Source organism: Bos mutus, chromosome 3 (assembly GCF_027580195.1).
Source record: "Bos mutus isolate GX-2022 chromosome 3, NWIPB_WYAK_1.1, whole genome shotgun sequence".
Taxonomy (NCBI): Eukaryota; Metazoa; Chordata; class Mammalia; order Artiodactyla; family Bovidae; genus Bos; species Bos mutus.
In genome coordinates, this window is record NC_091619.1 from 79,164,204 (window position 1) to 79,176,599 (window position 12,396).

The 12,396-nt window shown below is 39.3% G+C and overlaps 1 protein-coding gene across 1 annotated transcript in view; it reads right to left on the reverse strand.

The window, feature by feature from the left end:
- Positions 1-1,563: 1,563 nt before the first annotated feature.
- ROR1 (receptor tyrosine kinase like orphan receptor 1) overlaps positions 1,564-12,396 on the reverse strand; it is a 472,088-nt gene continuing 461,255 nt past the window's right edge. The window contains exon 9 of the mRNA XM_070367903.1: positions 1,564-7,100. Coding sequence (XP_070224004.1) covers positions 5,673-7,100 — 1,428 coding nt within the window. The 3' untranslated portion in view covers positions 1,564-5,672. The remainder of the gene's footprint in view (positions 7,101-12,396) is intronic.

The following is a 12,396-nucleotide window of genomic DNA, read 5'->3' on the forward strand; positions in this document are numbered from 1 at the left end:
CATTTAATAACACAGGTCCATGAAGATTGTTTAGAACCACTTTGCTTCAAATTTAATATCCCCTCAATTATCTTTATTTCAGCATGTTGACCTCTTAAAATATTGACCTTCTAAAAAGTATAAGTACATAATATGCATGCATACTAAGTCACTTCAGTCTTGTCAACTCTTTGTGACCCCATGGACTGTAGTCTACCAGGCTCCTCTGTCCATGGGATTCTCCAGGCATGAATACTGGAGTGGGTTGCCATTTCCTCCTCCAGGGGATCTTCCTGAGCCTGGGATCGAACCCACATCTCTTATGTCTCCTGCATTGGCAGGTGGATTCTTTACCACTACCACCTGGGAAGGCCTGTAAGTACACAATGCCCTATCCATTCTTAACAAGGGGCCTTTCTCCTAATTGAACCATTCTTGGATAAGAATAGCAAATAACCTGGTCACTTGGGTAAGGATCAGCATGATGTCAGGCCTGGTTAGTGAATGTCATAGTCCTTGTGTGAATAAGCAATTCATGGTGCCTAAGATTCAACTAGTCATAAATGTGTCAAATGACCTTCTTGTATGTCTCTATGTTTTTAAGCCTTCCCAGTCTAATTTCCCAGAGGATTACATTGACGTTGGGTGCTTTGATGGTTTGTAAGGCTTTTCTTCCTCTGCATTAACAGGGTCCTAATACTCGACATTTATGGTAACAAATGTTGGGTGCAGTCATCTTTTGACTGCAAAATTTTCCTCTTATCTGTGTGCTCCTTTGCTCCTTCTGCTCCTCTTATATAGCATTTCTGCTTTGGTGTTTGAACTATTGGTTGAAAAAGATGCTGTATAAATTAAGAAGAGTCTGAAAGTCACCTCTTGCACCTCCCTTAGCTCCTCTTTTCGGTCCTCCCCCAGAGTTCTTGGGCTCTCAAGGCAGTGGGGAGCATAGTGGCACAGAAAAGTCCACAGGCCAGCCAGTGGGGACTGATAGATTGTAGATGGCAAAGGAACACAGCATAACCAGGCTCAGATGACTGCATCCAGCCAACTGGGTCAGGTTGTCATAGGAAGCTCAGGGGTGGTGGGGAGCCTCTGTAGTTGCTTCTGCTTGATGCTTACTTGAGCTGGGCCTTCCATCCTTGCAAGAAAGACCAGCCTAACCTTGACCTCAAGTTGCAAAACAGAGGACAATTACTTTAGTTGTGTTAATCATCAGTACAAGGAGCCAAAAAAAGGTACATTAAGAAACCAACTCTTTTGAGCCTGTTCATATGAAAGAAAAAGCTTTCAGTCACCATCCAACATTGTGGGCTTGAGTGAACTAGACAAGGAGTATATTTTTGGAAAAATCTAGGTACTGTTACTTCTCCATTCCAAGTGAACAACTACAGAAAAATATAATCAATTGTCAAATGCTTAATCCAAACATTTTTAGCTTTGAATTTTATGTTGATGCCTTTTATTATTTTTTAAAATTAGAGTATAGTTGCTTTACAATGTGTTAGTTTCTGCTGTATATCAAAGTGAATCCGTTACATGTATACATATATCTGTTCTTTTTGGGATTTCCTTCCCATTTAGGTCAGCACAGAACATTGAGTAGAGTTCCCTGTGCTATACAGTAGGTTCTCATTAGTTATCTATTTTATACATAGTGTATATATATCAATCCCAATCTCCCATTTTTTCCCATCCCTCTTTTCCCCCTTTGCTTTGCAAATAATAAGTTCATCTATACGATTTTTCTAGATTCCCACATGTAGGCATTAATATACAACATTTGGTTTTCTCTTTTGAATTTTTGCTGAAGCAAAACTTGACTACCTTTAAGGGGACTAAAGCATTTGAAATGCTATTAAATGTTTATATGCACATTACTGAGGATGTAATGAGCATCCTCCCACCTTCCACCCCTAGACTTCTAGGCTGGTTCTCTAATCCTCAATCTTTAGACAATAGAAGGGCTTGTTAAAGCACAATTTTGTGGAACATGCCCCAGAATTTCTGATTCATTACTTTGAAGTGGGGCCTGTCAATGTGCATTTCTAACAAGTTCCAAATCTGCTGGTCTGAGGACACTTTGAGAACCTTTGTGTTCGGTAACCATCTTTGAAGGTGTGTAGATAACAGAGCTCATCTTTAATTAGTACTGAGAGGTTTGTAGGAGGCATTATCTGAGGTAGTGCTGTGAGCCTGCAGATGTTGATAATTAGGGATTTAAGGGTAAGTCCCCCCATCCCAGAGTTGAAGGAATTGGGAATGGTGGGAGGGGAAGAGCCTGGAGACATAAGAAGGAAATGGGAGTGAAGGGCAGACTGAGGAATTCAACTGAGAGGGAAAAACCCAACCTGACACAGATCTCACTGACATGTGAAGTGATTGCTTTATTGAGTTTGATCGCTGAGGTGGTGACAAGAGCTATACCTAAAACATATGGATAAGGCCCTGAAGGTTTTATGGTATCCCCTTCTGTATTAAATAGCAGAAATGGACAAGTTCTTTGAACTTTCATAATGATACTCATTTTCTTTGACAGTGTGTATTAATCGCCAGATGGGGAGTTCTTTCTTTTGGGCAAATAAGGTCATAAAGATAAGCTGTGACAATGAAATGGCCACATTTCTTTTGTTTTATCAATATGGTTGGAATCTAAGTTGAACACGATAAGATGTACTCAGCTTTTTCAGAGTTCTAAGATGAGTTTTGATGTCTCAGTTCATACGGAAACATCAAGGCAGAAAAAGATTCAACTTTAAAACCCAATTTTGACAATCCATTTAATTGTCAAGTAATTACTCAATATATTATTTTGATTTTAAAAATTTAAATCTTGCCATCTATAGGTGGGTGATATATGGTCATAAAAATCACTGGAATTCTTCCTTCCACTTGTGGTCACTAGCAAAAGAATGTTCAAGTCTATTATAACAGCTTACTTGAAAAAAAAAGCATTTCAATGAAATAGCAGTAAATAGAAATTATGATTCCTCTTTCTATGAAATGTCAAACATTAGGAGAAATAATATTAAAATTCCCAAATACCTCCATGATAGCAATATTCAGGAAATAGTTTATGGTAAACATTTTTAATAAACAGCAGCATAAAATAATCAGTGTTTAATATCTCTGGTGTGTGAAATACAAATGCATATATCCTCAATATAAAATAGGCTTCTTGTCATTACAATTTCATGCTTGTCTATTTGAAATGCCCATAATAACAAATCAAACATTAAGTAATACAGTGATTAAATGCATGCAGTGAAAATAAGGAAAGATAGGGCAAGATATCTGAGTAGTGCCATTATATATTCGAAAAAAAAAATCTATATCGAGTTAGAAACAAAGGAAACAAGGAAACAGACCAGATATAAAAATGCAGAGATATATTTCATTTCTGTGATACAAACCATAAACATAGTTTTGTGCAAAAAAGGGAAAAGATCTGAAAATAAAGTCATCTTACAAAATGCTGTCCACAAAGCGAAAGATATTTTTCAGTCTGTGAAAAAATACTATTTTAATACAAAAGGGACTGTGTTATGCAGTATCACAGTGCTTTATAAAATACATTATTACAAGTGGTTTTGAAATTTAGTTTGTTCACCTTAATGACTTCAGTAATTATAAAATGTTTAAAATAAATGTTATAGTTCTTTATAAAAAACTAACTTGAATTTATTTTTTACCCATAGTAATGTTTTTCCAGAGTAGATATTTTACTGGCTCATGGAATGCTAATTTCCCTTTAAGGGACTCCTAGAAAAACTCAGATTCACTGAAATTGTGTTTCCTTAAAATAATAAATATTCTTGGAAAACAATTGATTGTCATATGATATACAAAATTGTGGTTGAATCTTCATCATTAAACAGTTGCATAGCAACAAAAGGATACAAATATTCGCCTTTACCTAAAGTTAAAAAAATGTAACTGCTGAATCAGCTTATTTATGCCGTAAAATTGTATTATTTCCAAATAAATCTGAATATAGCCAATTTTTTATGTTCACAATACCTATAGGTCCATATTTGTTGTCTGAAGATTCATTGTTTGGGAAAATTGCCACACATTTTTGTAAACATATTTCTTTGAATTTGTTGTTTTACAAAATTGAAATGTCAATGTGCTTCTAATTATCCTACATTCTCTTTATCAAATATTATTGCCAGGAATTATTTTATATCCTGTAAGTCTCTTTGTAAGTCTCTTCAGCTGTAAAATTTAAAAAAAAATGAGACTTTGAGACATTGTTCTTAGAATAAAGGAGTTTTTTGTTTTTGTTTAACAAGAGAAACATCAATCATAGTATTCCTTTTTATACAGAACTTGAAACCCATAAGAACTCTAAGTTTGGCAAAAGATGTCTAGCAGGTCAGGCATGAGATGCACATTTGATACCTTCTTCTAACTAAGGCAAAAATGATCATTTTGCTTCTATTTACCAGCTTAAAAAATTCAGTTCATGGTAAATGTTTGCTGAGAACTCAGTACTTGGTTTTCAAAGATATGTAATATTTTGCAAGTAGAATTTATAGTCTTTGGATTCCAACTAACTCTATGGATAAATTGTCATATAACTGTTGGTGCTGGAATAAAATCTGTGAACATTTCCAGATAAGAAAATAAAGTGTGAGAAACTTTAAATTAACTAGATATTGATAACAAAGAGTTCCTCCTGCCCCAGAGTCCACTGATGGTGTGCACTCCCATACCTTGGACAACTCATATGCAGGAGGAGGCAAGCACAGATGATCTGGTCTGTAGCCACACCTCTACTCTTCAATGTTATTGGTCCAGGGAAGCTTCTGTGAGGCTGTCCCCACGGGAACCCTGTTCCCTTCCCACGGATGCTGATCTAGGCCAAGAGGCCACTTTTCTGACTATGCTGCCTTTGGTGCCTCATTTCTAATGCAACACAGAAAACTATCAACCCACAATCAACTTCAGCATCCACGTGTAGCCTTCTTATGATCTGATGCCCCAGTTATTTCAAGGGCTTGTGTAAACACACTGTGGAAAGGCCTTCATGATCAACAGAGGAGATTCACAGAGAAGCGTACTCTGCACCCTCCAAGAAGCCCCACTGTCTAGAAGGCTTCAGAAACTTAACACTTGTCTTAGAAACTTACACTTGTCTTAGAAACTTACACTTGTCTTATGGCTCATTTCCATTTGGGATTTTAAATTTGGCCTAAAGTTTCCTCATTGATTCTGAACATCACTTCCACACAAACATGCACAGAATCTAAATTGAATCAATGTAATTCCTGAACATCTGTCCTGAAGAAAAGACAGCAGGTAGACAAATTCTACGGTATATACATTTTGGAGAGAGAACAGTCATGGTGACCAAAGGTGAATACATAAAGCACCATTTGACTTTCCTTTTTGGTTTGATACTTAATCATAAGGTCCTTTTCCTCTTCACTGGTTTACAGTGTTCAGTACTTGAAACCAGATGTCCCAATCCCAACGCCAGGGCATACACCCTGATGGAGTGCTGATCCCACAAAGTTTCTTTTCTGGCTGGTGTCTGCCCTGGTTGGTAAGACACAGTTAAACTTCACAGAAGATACTTGTTGCAGTGTCTGCTAAATGAGAACCTTACTTTAATAAAAATATTTGAATAGAAATCTTTTCTACGACTTTCTAGTTTCTCCTGTATACCACATTTACAAAAGTCGCGCATTTTACAGTTCTGCAGAAATCATAGATTCGGTGTGTCCATGAATGTTGGAGTCTCCTAGCAAAGACGGTTGCTTTGAGTCTATTTTGTAGGGTTTTTGAGATTTGTTGCCAAAAACGGTGATACCCATCCCACTGGGATGATTTGGAATCGACATGTGTGGTAGTAAGGGAATATTTGCTTCCTGATTGGATCCTGATGAAGGCAAGCTGGTCACGTGACCAGTACTGGTTGACCCACTGGCACTGCTGGGGGACCGACTCTTGGGAGGTGGGCAGTGTTGAATCACTCTGGGAGGGCCTGCTGGCTGATAGTGGGCAGCTGGAAACGCAGCATATCCAGGAGGTATTGGGTATCCATTGATGGGGATGAATCGCTGGTTCTGAGGTATTGGTGGGCTGATGAAACCAGCAATCTGGCCCTGTGGTGTAATACCCTGGCTCGGGAACATATAATTGGGATATCTGGGATTACTGAGATTACTCACTGGGCTGGCACTAAGGGAGGTTGTCTGAGTGGTGGCATTTCCGCCGGAAGGAGTGGTAGAGCTGGTATGACTTGAGAGTCCCTCCCAGGACCGAAGTCGGACATGAATATCTTTAAATCTTGGTCTCCTGGAAGGAATCTCATTCCAACACTCTGTCATGAGGCTGTACATCCTGGGTGGGCAGTCTTCAGAGCATGGCAACAGCTGTCGTTTTCTCACCATTTCAATCACTTCCTGATTACTAAATCCATAATATGGCTGGAGTCCAAAACTGAAAATCTCCCATAAGACAACTCCAAAAGACCAGATATCTGAATCAGAAGAGAATTTGCCATACATGATGGCTTCAGGGGGCATCCAGCGAATGGGCAGCAAAGACTTACTCTGCACCCTGTAGTAATCAGCAGAATATATTTCTCTGGAAAGCCCAAGGTCTGAAATCTTCACGTGAAGTTGCTCTCCAATTAAAATATTGCGAGCTGCAAGATCCTTATGAACAAAGAAGTGACTAGACAGGTATTCCATGCCAGCTGCAATCTGAATTGCAATGTGTAGAAAATCTCCGTGATCCAGGCTGGATTTTACAGTCCCATCTTCATCACTACTGCAGCCAACATCCGAATGTGGGGACCGCATGATGAGGAACTCATGGAGATCTCCCTGATTCATGTACTCAAAAAGCATACACACAGGTTGTTCCTGAGTGACAGCCCCTAGAAGGCATACAATATTGGGATGGTGTAGTTCAGCCATCAGGGAGGCTTCCTGTTGAAATTCTGTCCATTGCTGGGGGTTGTTATAGTCTTTCAAGGTCTTTATAGCAACTAACTGAGCATGGTCCATGCCTGGGAGATAGAGATGGCCCTTATAGATCTTTCCAAAAGCACATTCACCCAATTCTTCCATAAAACGTACAGCGGAAAGAGGCAGCTCTTTAGCCTTGCTCTGTATGGAAAAGAAAAGAAAAAAATGTTGTTTAAAGCATTTCCTAAGGCAAGATATGCTGGCATCTGAAAGGAGGGATGGGTTATATCGAGAAAGGTTCTATATATCAAATTAAATACAACGTTGTACATCTAGAAGTCTTTAAAATTGTTGGCTGCAACTTAGCCATAGGCAAATTTCTGTCCATCATTCACCTATCCCTCCATCCACACCCCCTGCTCCTACAGTGCTTTATTGCTATTGCCTAGAATCTTCCTACTCAAAGGGTGGTCTTGGGAAGAACAATATCAGCACCACTTGAAGCTCATGATAAATGCAGATTCTTGGGCCCACCTTAGACCTACAGAATCAGGATGTGCATTTAATAAGACCCCAGGTGATTTTGGTGAACACTGGAGTGTGAGAAGAAGTGCTGCAGAGGATACAGCCTTCATGCTTAGCCTGGCACTTCAGAGTATCTGTGATTTGCTCTTACCCTTGCTACCCCTCTACATGATGGCGTCATTTAGCTGAATAGGTTTCCTTATCATCCACATACAAACACCATGCATGTTCTTGCCTTACACCGTTGTTCTTCCAATGCTGTCCTATTTTTAAGGTGTATATTGAGCTAAAAGCCAGAGAAACCAAAATAAAAGACTGTTCTGAGGTGCCCATAGTAGAGATGGGGAGGTTTGGAAGGGGCTCCTCTCTACTTTTCGAATCCTTGCTCTGAAACTCCCCCGACCACTCTGGTCTTTGCCTCTTCTACAATCCCTCTAGCTTTATAGTCCGAATGTCGCTACGTGCAGGACGCAGTGAGGTAACTGGTTACTTGCATGATCTCTGCAGACTGATAGTTCAAGTTGAAATTCTGCCCTCTCTACTCACCAGCTGTGTGACCCTGGGTACAATATTGAACCACTCTGTGCTTCAATTCTCTCATCTATAAAATGGGATGATAATCATTGTACTTATCTTGTAGGGTTTTTGCAAATTTGCATGATGTCTGGAACATGACAAGGGCTGTTTAACTTTTAAATTATTATCTCGCTGTTGCTATTCTTTTAATGAAAGAAAAACAACATTTGTCCATTTTATATTTTGTCCTTTCAATCAGATTTCAATGTTTTGAAGGGAGCCATTGCCTTTAAACCAACTGATTATCTCTACAGCTTTGCAAGTGAATTATTTACTGATTGACCTTAAAACAGGAGAAAGCAACTAACACACAATGAAAATAAGTATTAAGCTGTGACATTTAATATTGAAAGTAAATGTCTATTATGTCATGTGTTTTTACTATTTTTGAAACTCATCTCCAATCTATCCTGAAGTTTAACCTAATTTGTTATGGAAAAAGTTTAAAAGCAATGTATTTGTACATAAACTGGTTTTTTAAAATAATCCCTTTAAATGGACTTTAATCCTTATTTTTTAGAAAAATACTGCTGAGAGTATCCCAATTGAAGTTGACAATTCTGCAAATACATATGGAATTCAGAGCTCTGTGCACAGTTTAACAGTTTGGAAAATTAAGTATAAAATTTCTCCAATTCAAACTCTGCTAATCTAGAATTCATGATGATTAGCTCCATTCTAGGCTGATATTTTCCAGGGCAAAATGCCCATTAACCTAATGATAAGTGTAAATAAACTTGCAGCAAGATACCCACTTAATTGAACACAACAGAACTGAGGGTTTCCCTCAGAACTTTTCTTAATGATTTAAATGAATCCAATTTATGGGAAAGTCCCTTGAATGGCACGGAAGGTATTACTTTTGATCTAAACAGGATCCCCATGCTTTTGGTATTAGAGAAAGGTAACGGTGGGGTAATAAAGTACTTCTGAGGGAAACTGGGATGAGGAACTAAACCCAAGGAATATAAACTGATTAAGCTTCCCAGGTGGTGCTAGTAGTAAAAACCTGCCTGCCAGTGCAGGAGACACAGATGCAGGTTCAATCCTTGGGTTGGGAAGATCCCCTGAAGGAGGGCAGAGCAACCCACTCCAGTATTCTTGACTGGAGAACCCCATGGACAGAGGAGCCTGATGATCACAAAGAGTCAGACATGACTGAAACGACCTAGAATGCACATGCTCAATGAGGATTTAGGACTCCCCCACTGAAGCAAACCCATAGGCAGTGTGGGATAATTCAAACCATGTGACCTTTGGACTCATATCAACACAAATCTGAATTTGCACTTTGGATCTGCTGCTTTTCATTAATAATAGTTAATATTTATATAGCATTTACTATGCGCCAGACACTGTTCTAAGCACTTGACAAATATCCTGGTGGCTCAGATGGAAAAGAATCCATCTGTCATGCAGGAGATGTGCAGGGTTCCATCCCTGGGTTGGGAAGATCCCCTGGAGAAGGGAATGGCTACCCACTCCAATATTCTTGCCTGGAGTATCCCATGGACAGAGGAGCCTGGTGGTCTATGGTCCATGGAGTTGCAAAGAGTTGGACACAACTGAGCAACTAACATTACTACAACAATCCTGTGGGATAAGTCCTGTATTATAGGTGACTGAACTTGGGTGACTTAACTTCTCTAAAACTCTATTTCCACATCTATAAGATAATATAATATCTAGCCTCCATAATTACAGTAGGGATTAAATCCAACGATGTATGAAAGTAATTTCCACCTAATAAGTGGTCTTTAAATCAATTTTATTATCCATATTAGGGAAGTAATCCAAAAAGTTGAGTCAATGCAAATGATTTAGATCCATTTACAGCCTTAAATAGGGCTTCCCTGGTAGCTCAGTTGGTAAAGAATCTGCCGGCATGCAGGAGACCCTGGTTCAATTCCTGGGTTGGGAAGATCCCCTGGAGAAGGGATAGGCTATCCACTCTATTATTGTTGGGCTTTCCTGGTGGCTCAGATGGTAAAGAATCCGCCTGCAATGTGGAAGACATGGGTTCAGTCCCTGGTTTGGGAAGATCCCCTGGAGGAGGGCATGGCAAGCCACTCCAGTATTCTTGCCTGGAGAAACTCCATGGATAGAGGAGCCTGGTGGGCCACAGTCCATTAGGTTGCAAAGAGTCGGACATGACTGAGCAACTAAGCACAGCACAGCCCAGCCTCAAATAGCTCTAGATAGCCATATATGTTTAAAAAAAAAAAAAAAAAGGAATGTTTAAGTTTCTTGTTAATCTTTCTTTGTACTCCTGTAGTTTTTTTTTTTTTTTTAATTCTTTAAAAATGACAGAGAGTCTGTCTTGGAACCTGCGGGTGGGTAAGAATTTGAGTGTCCTGTAGCTTTTTCCTCTGAGGATTCTGGAAGATGCAGATGGAGGCAGAGGGAGCAAAAAAACCCATGGGGAAGAGTAGATGGTGGCAGATGGGAAAGGAAGCAAGCAGGCCAAACTTATGTGGATGGGAAGAGAAGAGGAGGTGGACAGGACTTTGGCGCTGGCCTGACACATGGCCCCTGGGGCTTCATGGCTAAGAAGGCCGGCTGCATTCCCCTACACTGAGGTAAGCAAATTAGTTCTCTGGTATTCATCTATGGAAGAAGAACTTTTACTCTTGCCATTTTATAGACAGAGAAAGAGGCTTAGAAAATTATCAAGAATTTTTAAGAGAGCCAAAACTGCTGTCCTTGCGTGTATAAGGCCTTCTGTTGAAACCAGAGAAGCCCGCTGGCCAACAATCCCAGTTGGACACAGCATGCCTCTGTCAGCTCAGCCTGGGGCCTGACACCTTGTAGGGCTGTGAGGTCAGCTTTCGGTGTGTGGCCACTCTGTGGAATGATAATTGTTCTTTCTCCCTGTTCAGACGCATGAAAAAAGTTCGTTTTGACTCCAAGTGTGCCTTGTCATAATACCCAGTGGGCCAGAAGGCATATAGTCCATACCCTTCTCCAGCCGATAGAAGGAAGGAATAGTTCACAAGAGATAGTCATAACCAAATTTGGGGATTTGCTTTGGAAAGAAGCATGGAAAGTAAAACGACCAATTTCACAAAACCTTTTCTTGGAACACCTGTGCAGCAGCCGGTATAGAAATACCCAGGAAAAAAAAAAAAAAACAAAACCAAAAAGCTGCTCAGAGCTTGGTTTCAGGGGAACAATTTACACAGTGATTTGCATTTTTTAAATGCTCAAGTTATTTGGTACAAATGAGTTTTAACTATAGACTCATTTTCAAATTTTACATAAATCCTGAACTAGTTAAAAAATCATAAAAATCCTTAAAGAAGCAGTCAGTAGACTGTATGGTGACGGCAGGAAATTAGCTGTATTGTTGAGGAACAGATGGTTTACATTATACAAACCCTTTAGGCTAAACTTGTTTAGGTCTGGCATATTGTAAATTATATTTTAGTAATGAAAGTGAAATGACCTCTGCTTGACCTCAAGTGGGGTTTGTCTGTTTGAACCAATGTAGTGGAAAACTATGAAAGAAAATGAAGTCATAAAGTTTTGGCAGTTCAATTTTGGCTCATTTCAAGTTAAAGGGTTATAAATCTGTTTAGTTTTTGTTTGACAAGTATTTGTCATACAGGGATGTACAAAATGTAAAGAAGTGTAAAATACACATGAGGCACGATGCCAAAGTAAACCAAGTACAAAGGAAAGCTGGAATGAATAGGGTCCTGGGCTCCTATCTCTTTATCACTCCCTCCATTAGTTGAATGACAAGATGGGCTCCGTTTATTATATGCTGTAAGGCAATTAAGTACCTTAAAAGTGAAACAGGCTTTCAGTTTAAATGTTAACATTTTTACTTCTCAAAGTAAACACACATCTGCCTCAGTGTGGTTTAAAAAATTATATAATTTTGGCGGGGGAGAAAAATCAGAGTTGATGTAGAAGTTGATACATTATTCTAAAATCTGATTGTATTTCTTCCCCTTGAAATTTCTGAAGAGCAACTGTATTCAGGCTTCAATGAGCTCTGACCAGAAAGAAAATGAAGAGAGAACATTTTTAGATGGTGAGTTGTTAGGTGTGAGTCCATATGAGTATTGTCCTGTCTAAACAGCTGCTACAGAGGCCAGGCTTCTCTCACCTGAGTGATGCATACTAAGTGAGGACATGTGCCCCTTTTACATCCATTAACTTGAAGTATGAAAGCAATGAACCATGGGTAGAGTTTTTTAAAAAACTGCAATTATGTAGATAGAAGATGGATAAGAGCGACAGACTCAGCAACTTTCTCTCTCTCCACCTTTGGGAAGTTACACCTTAGGTGATAATACACCTCTGGGTGACACAGCTTGCGACTAACCTGCTATTTCCTGCTCACTTTTCCTAAATGATTACCACAGGAAATGAGGTGAGGATTTTGTGA